Source organism: Rhinichthys klamathensis, unplaced genomic scaffold (genome assembly GCF_029890125.1).
Source record: "Rhinichthys klamathensis goyatoka isolate OS25496 unplaced genomic scaffold, OSU_Roscu_1.1 h1tg000011l_1, whole genome shotgun sequence".
Classification (NCBI taxonomy): Eukaryota; Metazoa; Chordata; class Actinopteri; order Cypriniformes; family Leuciscidae; genus Rhinichthys; species Rhinichthys klamathensis.
The window spans coordinates 1,252,823-1,267,632 of NW_026606564.1; the positions used below are offsets into that span (position 1 = coordinate 1,252,823).

At 36.8% G+C, this 14,810-nt stretch overlaps 1 protein-coding gene across 3 annotated transcripts in view; it reads right to left on the minus strand.

The window, feature by feature from the left end:
• Nucleotides 1-932: 932 nt before the first annotated feature.
• Nucleotides 933-14,810, minus strand: part of pde4bb (phosphodiesterase 4B, cAMP-specific b) — a 74,409-nt gene continuing 60,531 nt past the window's right edge. For all 3 annotated transcript variants that reach the window (XM_056263494.1, XM_056263502.1, XM_056263509.1), the window contains 10 exons: nt 10,032-10,144; nt 5,425-5,518; nt 4,120-4,304; nt 3,924-4,022; nt 3,674-3,838; nt 3,199-3,298; nt 2,893-3,047; nt 2,284-2,406; nt 2,009-2,191; nt 933-1,410 (listed from right to left, as the gene is read on the minus strand). In XM_056263494.1, coding sequence (XP_056119469.1) covers nt 1,123-1,410; nt 2,009-2,191; nt 2,284-2,406; nt 2,893-3,047; nt 3,199-3,298; nt 3,674-3,838; nt 3,924-4,022; nt 4,120-4,304; nt 5,425-5,518; nt 10,032-10,144 — 1,505 coding nt within the window. In that variant the 3' untranslated portion in view covers nt 933-1,122. The remainder of the gene's footprint in view (nt 1,411-2,008; nt 2,192-2,283; nt 2,407-2,892; nt 3,048-3,198; nt 3,299-3,673; nt 3,839-3,923; nt 4,023-4,119; nt 4,305-5,424; nt 5,519-10,031; nt 10,145-14,810) is intronic.

Sequence of the window (14,810 nt, forward strand, 5' to 3'; positions counted from 1 at the left end):
ATAAAAGTATCTTAGTGACATTTACAGACACAAAGAGGTCATTTTTAAATATATAGTACATTAAACACAGTCATAAATCGGTTTAATGTCGCTATTATGCGATGTTTGTTTCCCAAATTAAAGTGGTTTTAAAGGAATGATCTGGGTTCGATACTAGTGCAGCTCGATCAACAGCATCTGTGGGATGATGTCAGTTACCAAAGAAAAAATCATTTTTGACCATAAATTAAATTCAGACTATCCAACAGTTAAAAAAAAAGCAAAATCAATAAGTAGTTCCTTATTGTACACTATGTACCAATGGCTCTTACAATGGAAATACAACACAAGAAAGAAAAAAAAAAAACATATTATATATATATTCTGTGGTAATCAACATAATTGCCATAAATACAATCAAAAGAGCTTAATTTATATCCAGCCCAGGACATTCCTTAAGAGTAACCACTAAAATGCTGGACTCTTTGGATCCTTTTTTTTTTTTACTCACTGTAATACGACATAAAACATCACATTAGTTGTACCAGAGGAATCGCTTTATAAGAACGCCTTTTAAAAGAGAAACTGTGTGTTACAAAGTACAAAAATGTTGTATTAAATAAAGATAAAGTATGCTGGCACAAGAAATAGATTATTCTGTTGTCTAAAATTTAGGAAGACTGCATTCCCAATACAGGACTGGGAATTACATGCTTTTGCTTTCAGCATGACGACATTCCTCACTTTTGAAGTACAAAAAGTCTTTCTTTTTTTTTTTTTTTACAAAAAAGTCAATTTAATGTTGTGGTACAAACCCCTCTTATATGAGGGTCAGCATTTCTCCTTCACAGAAACCCACTCCAACATTCAGATCAGACTGTAGCGTCTGATTTAGAAAATCCAGCTTATGGCACTTTCGGGGTATGCCCGTCCGTCCACTTGCCAATGTCCAACTTGACTGGATTCTTGCAAATTCTGTGAAAACTATATTGTGTAGGATGTTCGCTCGCTCCCCATTATAGGCTCTGTAACAACAGCAGAGTCCCAAGACACAGTGGTCCTCAGTGGGATTCTCAGATAGCGGGAGAATAACCTTCCTCCACTTTACTCTGTCATCAAATACGGCCAACATGTAGTGAGGTGCTACGTCTCGGCAGATGAAGGAGAACGCGTCACAGTCTCAACACTGTCTGTCTCGAAGAGGTTCTCTGTATCCTGCTTGGCTCCTTCCTCGTCCTCCAACTCGAACTGAAACTTATCTCCACCGTCAGTTCCCGTTTCGAAAAAGGGAGGGGAGGGACTCTGTGGTATCATGCTGTGGTACCAGTTCCTGTTCTCTTCTAAAGTGTCCAAGATATCCTGCGCATCTGGATGCACCAGGTCCGCCCAAGTCTCCCATAGCGGGTGCACGATGTAGTCAATGAAACCAACCTAAAAGGAAAACAAACACATGATAAGTCCCTTCTAGAAATGACCAGACTTGACCAAAAGAAATACACTTAATTGTACTGAATGTCCACTTGTAGTGTACAGTATTTCAAATCTTCAAAGTATAATTTTTTTTAAAACAAATCTGCAGATAATATAATAATGAAATAAAAGGCCATTAAGTGTACTTAAAGAGTTTCTTAACACACTTAAGTCCACTTTTTAAAAGTCCACTTTGTAATTATGTCAAATTAAGTTTTACTTTAAAGTGCTTTTTAAATAGCTTAATAATCTGTTGTCATGTAAAGTACACTTATTTTGATCTGTTGACTAACACACATAAACATTTAACAACATAAAGCACATGCAAAGTGCTTGGCTATAAAACTATGAAACTATCACAACTATGAAAGCACACAGGCCTATAAAAATGTAAGCCTACTTAAGTGGGTCAAAAAAGCACTAATTAAACTTAATATACATTTAATTGTAAATAACATTCAGTTAAATGTTTGAAAAACATTCCATTCAGTTCACACTTAAGTATATTATTTCCTTAATAAGTGCTCTTTTTAAAAGTATGCTAAAGATGGATGCCCACCTGAGACTTCTCCACTGAAGCGGTGTGTTTGTCACACATCGGGCTGATCTCCATGCCTCGCTCTCTCTCTCGGTCACCCTGGTGGAAAAACTCTTCCATAATGCGGTCCGTCCATTGCCGGTACAGATCCAATGGCTTGGTGGGATTGCTGAGATCGGCACAGTGAACCATATTTCTTAAGACCTGTTGACATAAAGAGACATGACGTTGAATGATATCAAGGAAGGAGTGAAGAACTGAATGTTGTTGTTGAGGACGCATAAGCCAAGACTCACCTGTATCCTGTCCGTATAGTTGTCGAGCAACAACACTCCTGAACTCGTCACCTTCTTGGTCTCGACCATTGTCTTCAAGTCAGCCAGTAAGCTCATGTGCTTGGACATGTCTGTCGCTAGTACCTATTGAGAGAAATGGAGACGTAGTTAGTTGGGAGACTCACTATTGTTCGACGCATTTTTGCAGGCCCAGTCATTTCAATAGGAATCTGTGCGAGTGAGAGTTTTGTGTAAGGGTGAAAAACTTCAATTAACAGTTTTACTTTAAAGTACATTTTAAATTATTAGGCCTACACTGTACAACATGTTTTTACATTGCTTTAACTCATCAAAATAAGTCAAGCAATTTTCAACTTTTTGAAGTTATACAAGATTCAACTCATTTTTTTTTAAGTCAGTTTAATGTAATTGAAGTTGAAATGACTTAAACATCAAAGTTGATTGTACTTAAAAATGTAAGGCAGCAACTTTTTTTTACTGTGTATGTTTGGTGGGTAACACTTTACAACAAGGTCCTACTAGTTAACATTAGCTAATGCTCTCAGCTCTCTTTCAAGTTCAAATACTTGCATTTAATTTGATAAATGTAATTTTTACATTTTTACCTACCACGTCAATGACCATTTTCCTGAGAGACTGTCGCTGTTTCTTGGAGAGGTTTTGGAAGATATCACAGTTTTCCCCTTGCAAGAGCTTGAAACCAACCGCTAGGTGATGGTTCTCGAGAACAGACTCATCATTGTACATGAGCGCCAGCTCGGAGTCTGCAGTAAAGAGAGGCATGGTCATAACATAACAGTCATAACATTGAGGCTTTGCTCTTCCATATGGTTTGAGTTGCAATAACTGCAGCAGTTTCGACTCATAAGCATAGTCTTCAAAATGTAGAGGGAGGAGTAGGTAAAACACACTCACTGGTATTAATTAGGAACTGGTTTGAAACCCCTGGGTGGTCCACGTCATGGATGGCTGCTGCAAAGATAGCGGCCAGGATCTCCAGGTCTGTAAAGACTGCCTGTGAAAAATAACGGGCGAAAGGACTGTGTTACATGACGTGGATCAACTTTCCTCGATGCATTGAACTTGGTCAAGTACTTGTGTGTTGCACACAGTTCAAGCATCATAAAACAACTCTGTAAGTTGAAACAGATTCAGTTTTGACTTTGTTTGCCAATGACCTTTAATAAAACAAAATATTTTGTAGATAAAAGACAGCTTTGTCTTTTCAAGTTTTATTTTTGCACTGAGAGAAGACAAAGCGAAAACCAGCTGCAGACAAAACATGCAGGCTGTTTAGAGATTAGAGGGTTCACACGTAAAGAAGATTAAAGACGAATCAGTACAAAGAAATCAGAAACAGCTACGGCTGACTACATTTCGAGTTCCTCACCTCCAGTGCGGGCGTGGACAGCAGGATGTGTGTGGACTGGGCCACATCAGCCGCGTGGAGACTGTTGTGATAGGCCACGTCTGCGTGGTAGTGGTCTTCGAGGGTCATCATGTACGTCACAAAGGTGTCCACTGGGATCTTGAATGTCTTCATTAAATCTCTCTCCTACGTGAAAAGAAACAGGATTTAGTTACATTTCATTTTTCAAAAACACATCTTTTTTAAAGATGAGCTTTTTTTATGTACTAACCTGAAGAATGCCATACATGATGCAGGTCAGAGGCCGGTGGTGAGAGTGCTCTGAAACATTGAAGATGTTCAGACCCCACTTGTTGATGTTCTCCAGGTCCTACATAAGACAAGAAAAGATCCGTCCAATTACGGTACAAACTCGACGAAATTGCACGATTTCCATACAACAGATGGTCTGTAGTGTAGAACTATACCTTAGAGAGCAAGTCCTCCAAATCTGTTTTTACGCCGAACCTGGCCGTACTGCTGCTGCTGGGTAGACCAGAGCCATGCGTCACCTTCCTCACCCCGCTGATCTGATTCATGAGCTGCTGCTGCCTCCTCTTCCTCTCCCGCGATTTCGAAGTGGGCGAAGGGATCTCCAGCTCGTTCTGTTTATCTACAGGGGGAGAGGTTTCGGCCGGTTACTCATGAGATTGTTCATTTCAGCACTCGCACACTCAATCCACAACAGCAGCCAGGACTTTTCAGACTCATTGAGTGAGTTCAAGTCGCCCAAAAAAGTTAGATATTAGTACAAGCCACCTACAAGTTCAACAGTTGATGCAACAGCTAAGTGTTCCTGGCTGAAAATATACATTTAGAACAGAATGATGGCCCAGGTTGGTTTATGCTGGGACTGAAAAGCTGGATCAGCAAAGCCATGGTCTTATTGGAGAAGCTGGCAGCCAAAGTCTTAGTGGTTACATAAGTGTATTATTATATTGGTCAAATCAAAAATAACGGTTTACGGATTAAACCTGCTTTGTTCAGTTTGGCAGTAAATAAAACTCCCATAGAAAAAAACAAAAAACAGTTTTGTTTAGGTTTGAAACAAGCCAAAAAACGAATACATTTTCTGATTAAAAAGTATTTTTTGAAGTTGGTCCAAAGTATATTTATATTTTTTCAGTGTATGCGGGCGCCCATCCAATTTATAGTACTTGTGTCCAATGTCAATTCCTACTGAGGTCTTTTAAGAAAAACAAAGTGTATACTTAAAACATGCATTGACATGCGCACTTTTTTTTCTCTCTCGTTCTAAACACCTCTTGTTTGTCAGTCAGGAGAGCTTGAGCTGTGTGTGAGCTCTCAGTAACACTGCATATTAAGAGTGTTTGTCTAGAAAATCTCCCCGTTGATGAGTAAGTGCGTAGGCTGTAGGGCTCTGAACGGCAGGGTTAGGGGAGTACAGTGACCCCGTGGCATCTAACTACAGTTTCAGCTCTCCTTTCTCTCGCACACACTCTCTGCGTAGATGCCAGACCAGATCAGACTGGAAAAACCTCTCTCTAGCTATCAGTGTTTTCATGGAGAAGTGTTATGCACAGAATCTTTTATCTCTGTCACCATCTGAGATATGGCTTTCACCATATTTCTCATGATGTTTTGGTTTCTCAGTTTAGCCCACATGTCTGAAACTCTGCAGTAAAAACACTGTATGAATCTTTCTCCTCTCCATATATCTGTCGCAATGCTATTGCCTATTATAAGACGATGAAAAGAAAGCTCAGACTCACCTAAGAATGTGTTGGAGATGAACTCGGACACCTGGTTTCCAGAGCGACTCATCTCAGACAGATGTGTCAGTTCCCGATTCAACATCCTTTTGAACTAAAACAAACAAGACAAGTCTTGTTAAACTCATACAGTATAAATATTTCTGGACTTCTCGATTTCCAGTCCAAGCAATGGAAGAAACTCAAGCAACCTCCATATTAAACAACCAGTACATTCCAAACAAAGTGCGCCGGTTAATAACCCACAAACACACCTTAATGTAACCCCAGGACACTGAGAGCAGGTAGTTGACTTCAGGCATGATGGAGTCCTCAGTTCGTGCCTAAACCCTGAACTCCTCTCTACATTTGAGTTCTACACAAACTCTTCTCAGCTCAAACAAAAGCCCAGCGCTGACTCTCCTAAACTCATCCCTCTGTATTCTCTTTCACATTCCAGCCGGGTTCCCAAAAACAGCAACAATAAGGAGAAATCCAGACAGAGTTCCATGATATCTGCTGTATCTGCCATATAGTCTTGTTTCTCTCTCTGTTATTTTCCGTCTCCCTTTCACCCTCCTCTCTCTCTCTCTCTCTCTCTCTCTCTCTCTCTCTCTCTCTCTCTCTCTCTCTCTCTCTCTCTCTCTCTCTCTCTCTCTCTCTCTCTCTCTCTCTCTCTCTCTCTCTCTCTCTCTCTCTCTCTCTCTCTCTCTCCTGTCTTTACACTCCACATCCTTTGCCGCAGCAAAGACGGATACATGCACACAAACACACAAAACCCACAATGCTCTGCTTTTAACCTGCAAGACTAACAATGAGGTTTTTCAATTTGTATATGCACATTTTCTTTATGCAATACACATGCATGGTACAAAATAGCTTTACAGTTATTTGGTCTGTAGTAATAATCATATCAGAGAAAATTCTCACATAATCAGAGCCGAGTGTTTGCATGAAAAAACTCCAGCCAGCCAGAAGTAGTATGTACTCAAGATTATTAATCAGTCCCGCACATCCTCCACATTTAATACCAAATATGACCCTTCTGACACATCAGCTGTATTCCCGCAATATATTGTTCTGGGAAGTTTTGAACAGGGTTTTGCAACAGGCTATTTTTCTGAAACTCAAACTTTATAGCATGTGATGTTAGCCACGGCGAGGTCACGGGGCAACTCCGAGGGAATGCAAAATTGCTAAAATATATATCTTGCAAGTTGCTTCGGATGAAAGCACCTGTTAAATGCATAAATGTAATGAAAGTACACTTTTACTATAGAAGTGTTATTATAGAAGAAGTAGACTGTCGAACCGAGGTCAACAAGTAAAAAAAGAAAAAGAAATGTAATTCTTTACATATAAATACAAATTATGATTATTATTTATAAATAATACTTCAAATGTATTCAAATGTTTCTTTTTTTAACATTTAATATGTTTCGTAAGGATATAGTTTTAAAAAATGTTTTAATTTAATCACATTTTAAAATAATTTATCAGTTTAAATTCCTTATTTAAATTGAACTTTATAATTAACAGTGGAGTTTTAAAACGAAACGTAATGCAAAACAAAATTAAGAGAGTCGAACTAAGTTACTACACTATTCCCCGTTTTCACAGTTGGCAATTCATTTATTTTTTTATTCATTTATTTCAAGTTTTGCACACATCTAAACATATTTAAACTTCCAAAAATGAAAGGCAATTCTGAGCTCATATGTTCTCATTTCTTATAACAACATATCTTATGCAAAAGAGGACAACCAAACTCCGATAACTGAGACGGATGAATCAGGATTAAACCGCAGAGCACAATTCCACAAAACAAACAAAAACTTTGCACTCAAACAAAATCTCACCTCTCTCCAGCTTTTTAGCACACCAAATTTGATCTTTTTCTCCGAGTAGCACAGTCCCATTGTTGCAGCGAAGGTGTTTCGTGCAGTACTGGTGAGCATGAGCAAGGCAGTGCCTTTGAGCTCACTCTGACGGCTGTCAGGAAATGCCTTAGACAAAGTGCTAACTGATTCACCTCGCTGTAGACGACGAGCCCTCCTCCCTCAGGTACAGGCTACTCTTGCTCTGACTGCACACATGGGTGGAACTGACTCAGTTACTACTCACAGAACTTCAAAGGCGTGACAAGAAGACTCAGTCTTTTGTCGTTCATATTTAATGACGTGAATTGAAGACTTTCACAACGTAGCTGGATCTCATTATGTGTCGCCTTTCCACTTTCAACAATAAACTAACAATAACATTACTTTGAAATAAACAATATAATAAATGACTAGAACTTATTAAAGGGACAGTTCACCCAAAAATGAAAATTAGCCCATGATTTACTCACCCTGAAGCCATCCTAGGTGTATATGACATTCTTCCTTCAGACGAATAATATCGGAGTTATATTAAAAACTGTCCTGGCTCTTCCAAGCCTGATAATGGGAGTGAATGGGTGTCTGTCTTTGGAAGTCCATCAAAGCGCATCTATTCATGATTAAAGTTCTCGAAACGTTTTCCGTCAAGTTCAAGTGTTACTCTTTTGCCGCAAGTCGATGCGTACAGCCGTCTGACGGGAGGTCTAGTATTTTAAGAGCTATAGTATTTTAGTCGATAAAGTTTTAAATATTTTTCTTACACAAACGCATCGCTTCACTTCAGAAGGCCTCTCAGTGTGGAGCACTTTAATAGATGCACTTTAATGGACTTCCAAAGACATCCAGCCATTCACTGCCATTATCAAGCTTTTTAATATAACTCTGATTGTATTCTTCTGAAAGAAGAATGTCATATACACCTAGGATGACTTGAGGGTGAGTAAATCATGGGTTAGTTTTAATTTTTGGGTGAACTATCCCTTTAAGAAGACTAGGTAACACTATTGTTTTGTATGTGTCCTTGTTACACGTTACATGTATTTATATAGCAATAACTATAAATTAGGCATAATTACATGCAACTAAACCAAACCCTAATCCTAAACCTAACCCTATAGTATGTACATGTAGTTAATTACTATTAATCGGTACTTAAATGTATAATTACACTATAAAGGGGACACATTAAAATAAAGTGTAACCTATTTCTGCAGTCTGTGTAGTAACTCATTGTATGCAATTAAGCCAAAATATATTAACTTTAAAATATATTTCACTATATATAACATATACGATGTAAAGATGTAGCAAATATAAAAAAAAAAGTTATAATATAATGAAATAGAATTAAATTCTGTAAAGTATTTTATCTGTATATTATGAAATTTAAACCATGAACCAAATCATTTTATATCTTATTTAACTCAGCCTAGGGATGTTTAAATATTACAAAAAAAGTAACAATATATTTAAATGTTAAATATTAAATAATATTTACAATTTTTAATATTTAAAATTTTTATTTTTAGGAACACAATACATTTATAAGCACATGTTCTCTCTGCGTTTTCATTATCATAATATGTCTGAACAGTTTAATGTTGAGTTTTAAATTTGTATCATTTTCATTATTTTCAATACTGATTCTCATTAGATTCTTTTGACGTATTGGAAATTTTCTTCCAGGATATTTTCATTTATATATATATATATATATATATATATATATATATATATATATATATATTTATATATATATATATATATATATATGGATATATATATATATTTATATATATATATATATATATATATGGATATATGTATTTATCACATATATATATGTGATAAAATGCAGTATAATACAGTCTGGAATGCTTCAATGTCAGTGAGGTAATGTCCTCTATAACTCTATGCTCTCTATCTAGATCTGATTAGGTATCAGGGTAAACAAAGCAATGAGGTCACAAGTGAAAAAGAGGCCAATGCCAGTGGCAGTGCTCAAATAATGCCCGCATGAAAAAAGTTTGGTTTTTCACTCTAATTAATGAGTGTTTCAACAGTTTCCTTTCAACACAGATTCCAGTAAATCCACTGAATCCATAACCACCCACACTTACAGAGTTGAATTCATGTGTTTAAAATAAAATAATAATAGCCGACTGGGCCAAATACCTTTCACCAAGACAACAAACTGGATATAAACAATTATTACACATTATTTTAGTGTTTCTTATGAAATTCTTTGGGTAATAATCAGGGAATCAATCAAGTTCTTATTGCATGCTTTCCAACTGACAGTGTAAATGTTTTGCGACATCTCTAGATCCCACGTCAACAACTCATCATCAATAACGTTCCCAGTATTAACCTCACAGACATGACCAGACAGTTCATGAACAACCGCATACTCTATCCATGTATCAGCACAAAAAAAGAGCTGTGACTAACCAATACTGGTGCACTATGGAAATAAGATGACTAAACTTTTCAGACTGTCTAAGACTGCATGAAAGACCATCATTAAAGATACTTCAGTAGGGTTTGCAGAATACCACAAGAGGGTATCAAATCCTCCTTATTCCATCTCATTTATACCAACAAAACGTTGACTTAGGCTTTGAAATAACAGACAAGGCATCAAAATTAACACAAAGAAAGTTAGCATTCATTCAAACTTGCATCGACTCAAGCATGCAAACATACAGAAAGCAGCTTTGGAGTTGTAAAGAGCAAGTGCCATCTCACCTTGTTGGAGGCCATGTCACTGACGGAGCGGTACGTCTGGATGGTCTCCAGCTGGTCCAGGCACCAGTCTAGCTCCTCCATGGTCTCCACAGCCAGCTTCTGGTAGGACTCATCTGGTAAGAGACACACGGATATGTATTCAGGATCCGGCCTCTGAAAAGGTGGTCCGCCGCAGTGATCTTTCATGGTGGGCCGAGCGCTGCTGATGTAGTCATTCTGTTCGGATAGCAGCTGGATTACTAGCTCACTGCATAGTCCTTTCTATTGTGTCTCCAAACTCACCTACTGTGCAGTCTGTCAGCTAGTCAGTCTCTTTCTCCTCACATCGCCTTGTGCTGATGTGTCAATGAGCCTCAGACCCGGGGGAGCTTAGTGGGAGGGACTCTAAAACTCATTCCCTATTTCTCTCCTCTTCTGTTGACTGGAAATGCATTTCATTGAAATCAAAATGAGGAGAGAATAGTGAAAATGATTAATGCTCAATTATCTTGTTGGTATATTATCTTGATGGATAAATCTGATTTAAAAAAAGGGTCATATTTCAACCCAAAATAACATTTAGAGTAAATAAAATAATATTTTTAAGACCATAATGTATTTTTTTCATTTATATTAATGCAGATTAAGCACATTTTCCCTCCTCCAAGTGTTCATTATCATAATGAGTCTGAATGGTTTACTTTTGAGTTTTTATTTTTGTCATTATTGCTGATTCTCATGATTGCAATGAGTTTCCATTAAGTTAACTAACATTTCCGTTAAACCTAATACACAATACAGTGGTTCCTTTAAAATACTGGGGAAAACACCTATGAAAATTTTGATTTTTAGTGTGTAATGCAGTATTTTCTAACTTAAAAATATACTTCAATACAATTTATCATTTAATATATTCATTGTAAATTCATATGAATGTATTATATGCAATAATGAGAGTTAGAGTTTTGCATTATAGTACTAAGTGAGAATGTACTTAATTATAATGAAAATTATAAGAGTCAATAAGTAGGTTTCGTTTTCTTAAAGGGTTAGTTCACCCAAAAATATCCTGGCTCTTCCAAGCTTTATAATGGGAGTGAATAGTAACTGAGATTTTGAAGCCCAAAAAAAGTGCATCCATCCATCATAAAAGTAATCTATACGACTCCAGGGGGTTAATAAAGGCCTTCTGAAGCAAAGCGACACGTTTGTGTAAGAAAAATATCCATATTTGGCTGGCTTCCGGTAACGGGCGTACGCGAGTCTAGTTCCGGCAATAGAGTGGCCTTTATTAACCTTCTGGAGCCGTATGAATTACTTTTATGATGGATGTGCTTTTTTGGGCTTCAAAATCAAAATAGTTTTTATATATAACTCAGATTGTGTTTGGCTGAAAGAAGAAAGTCATATACACCTAGATGGCTTGAGGGTGAGTAAATTATGGGATCATTTTTATTTTCAACAAAATCATTCTGGGGGTTAAAATAAGTATAAAAAGTATATATTTTTGGGGGTCAAATGTAACATTTGATCTAATTCAACAAGTTAAAAATATATACTTTGGTATATACAAGACTACTGGAGAAAGAGTTGACAGGACAACAGTAAAAAGGCCTAAATCTGAGAAGAATGAATCACGCCCACTACAAATTCTGCAGAAAGGTCTGCAATGAAAGACTCCACCAGCCTTACAGCGAGCCTCTGATCTTTTATAGACACAAGCCTTTTCCAAGGTGGTATTGGGATTTAGCGAGAGATCAGGACTCGACGTGGAACCCCCACCACCTCCATTTGATTCCCCGATAGGGCTAACTAGAAGGAGGTATGAAATCAAAGCCGGGGCTGTGTTTGCAGGAGCAACCCGAGAGGCAAACTTTACTCCCCTCGCTGGCCAGCATCCAGTCAAAGCTCAACAGGAGCCAAGCAAAGTAAACCACTTCCCCGGAGGTTGAGACGCCGCTAAATCGTGGAGCGGATTTCCGTGCGACACTCAGGCTGGAGTCTCCCCTCAGGCTGCAAATTTTGCAGAAATTAACCATTTATTCCCCCACCTTGTTGCAGGATGACCTCGGAAATGTTGCACTGACAAGTTCATCTGGCTTCCAGTTCAAACTTTGCTCACAGATCTCTATTGCACACAAACCACCAGAAGTCTCAGGTCAGACAAATGCAAATGCATGATCAATACATAGCAAACATGATCCCGTTGAACATACAGACAAATATACTGACTTGCTGCTTCTTTGCCGGTGTTTTTTGTTTCCGGAGATTTCGTACTAATTCAGAAGATGCGTGAGAGTGGTGCAGGGATGACGTCAAAATCCGGAAGACTAATTCGCCACTGGTTCCCTCAAGATTTTCCAATGGTTTTTCAATTTATGAGTAAAATAAGGTCTGAGCATCAAATCATCCTATCAGAATGATTTCTGAAGAATCATGTGACACTTAAGACTGGAGTAATGATGCTGAAAATTCAGCTTTGCATCACAGGAATAAATTACATAAAGATAAAATTGTTTTAAATTGTAATTTTCCAATTTCCATTTTTTTTTTTCTGGGGTTTTTGAATTTTATCACAATGGTTTTATGACAACATGTCTAATGTTTATTATCTTGTGGCTATACAAAACCAGAAATGTAATGGACTTCCACTGTTAAAAAGAAACTGTGGCAATGCTGACAATGCAAATGTCCTTGCGTTGCATTATTGCACTCTGACACAGCCAGGAATGCAGTGGCATGTGAATCGAGATTACTAGAAGTTCCTGTGTTCATGTACACTGTAAAAAAAAAACTGTTAAATTTACAGGAAAACCCTGGCAGCTGTGGTTACCAGAGTTTTCCTGTTAAAAATACGGTAGCAACGTTTTAGGTTTTACAACTTTTAACCGTATATAATTTTACAGCGATAAACCGTATTTCATCATCTGATATTTCATTATCCTTTTGAAGTATTAACATCTGTTTTTTCCCATTGTAATACACTGACAGCCAACAATCACAGCAGTGATGAGAGTCAAATGGTCAATCAAAGCTCATCATAAGCAGCTCTTCCATAAGAGAGTTAATACTAATATACAGAAGCTGCACAGTGTCATTCACACAAACATTAAACACCATCATGGTAACATGTTGAAATTTAAAAAATGCAATAAGCATTAATTTAACAACATTAAATGTAACATAAAACCCTAATGTACATAACTGATTAGAAAAAAACTAAGAAAATTATGAAGAAACAGTTATTTAAAAACAAAATACATCAAATGTGAAGTGTCACGCAGGGAATTGTGGGAATGTCAATTTACATTTTTTCACTGTAAATTATACAATGACTTGTTCTTTTTTACTTCCAAAAACTGTAAATTTAACGGTATTTTACAGTAAAATTAAATTAAATGTACCATTATATATATCACAGTTATTTACCGTATATAGGAAGGAAACTTTCTGTTAACCAATTAACAGTTTTTCACTGTAGCATTTTTACAGTGTTTTACCGTTAAAATCACAATCATTTTTTACAGTGTACTTGAGCGTTGTTCAGGCCTCATATTACCTTTTTAAATCACAATAATATCTTAAGCCAAACCATTGTCATTTAAATCCAAACATTTAGCACGAAAAAAGGCCCGATTTAAACAAAACACTCAGCAAGTCAGGCTTTCTGCTGTGGATTGACTAAGACAGCCGATTAATTACTATGGTATTCATCATCATGCTCCTATGATTGGTCATGTGGCACAAATACCACATGCGTCGATTAGCATGAAGGCAAACGCTTCAATAAAGTTTATCCCTCGAGTTTAATTGATGAGTTAATCACTGAGTTCCAGCGAGCACCTACAAATAAAGTGACCACATCCAACAATGAGCTCCGGATCCCATGTGCGTAACCGCTGTGAAACCGAGCGAAGGGTTTGTATTAACCCTGCTGACGTCTGTGAGGGATATACAGTGCATTACTCCTGATGAATAAGGTCATTTTAGAGAAGCCTCCTGCGCTCAAGATGTTTCACATATGGAGTCCATTTAAGCCGTGTTTGTAGATCTGAAGCCTGGCATGGATACACACGAATAACAGCATCAATATGTCATCGCCACGGGAGCTTGAGAGAGAACAACGACTGGACAACTTTCACCGGCGGCCTAAATGAAGCCAAGCACGTGCCACTGGAACTATTGATGTCTAAAAATTATGGTTAGGATCATTTAGGTGAAATCAGAGGATTTTAGAGATTTGTAAAACAAATATTATGTTGTCCATAGGTTTTTTTTTTTTTTTAAAGAAACATACTTTTATTCAGCAAGGATACATTAAATTGATCAAAAATTACATTTATAATGCTACAAAAGATTTCTATTTCAAATAAATGCTGTTCTTTTGTTCTTTCTATTTATCAAATAAACTTAAAAAAAATACATTGTATCATGGTTTCCACAAAAGTATTAAGAAACACTTTTCAACATTGATAATAATATTTTTTTTGAGCACCAAATCAGCATTTTAAAATCTATGTAATATATATATTGTTTTTTAATTTTCTTTAAAATATAATAGAAAATCATTTTAAATTGTAATACTATTTCACAGCATTACTGTTTCTGGTTGTATTTTGAGCAAATTAATAATATAGCCATATGATATGAAATCTCTTTATATAATAATAATGTTATTTATTACAATTTATTGTGTATGGTAAATTACTATAATCTTTTGATTTTCCGTCTTGATGCACATTGTGTTTTCTGTTGCTAGCGTGACACCTGGTTTAAAGAGAGTAAAGTTCAATAGTTCCA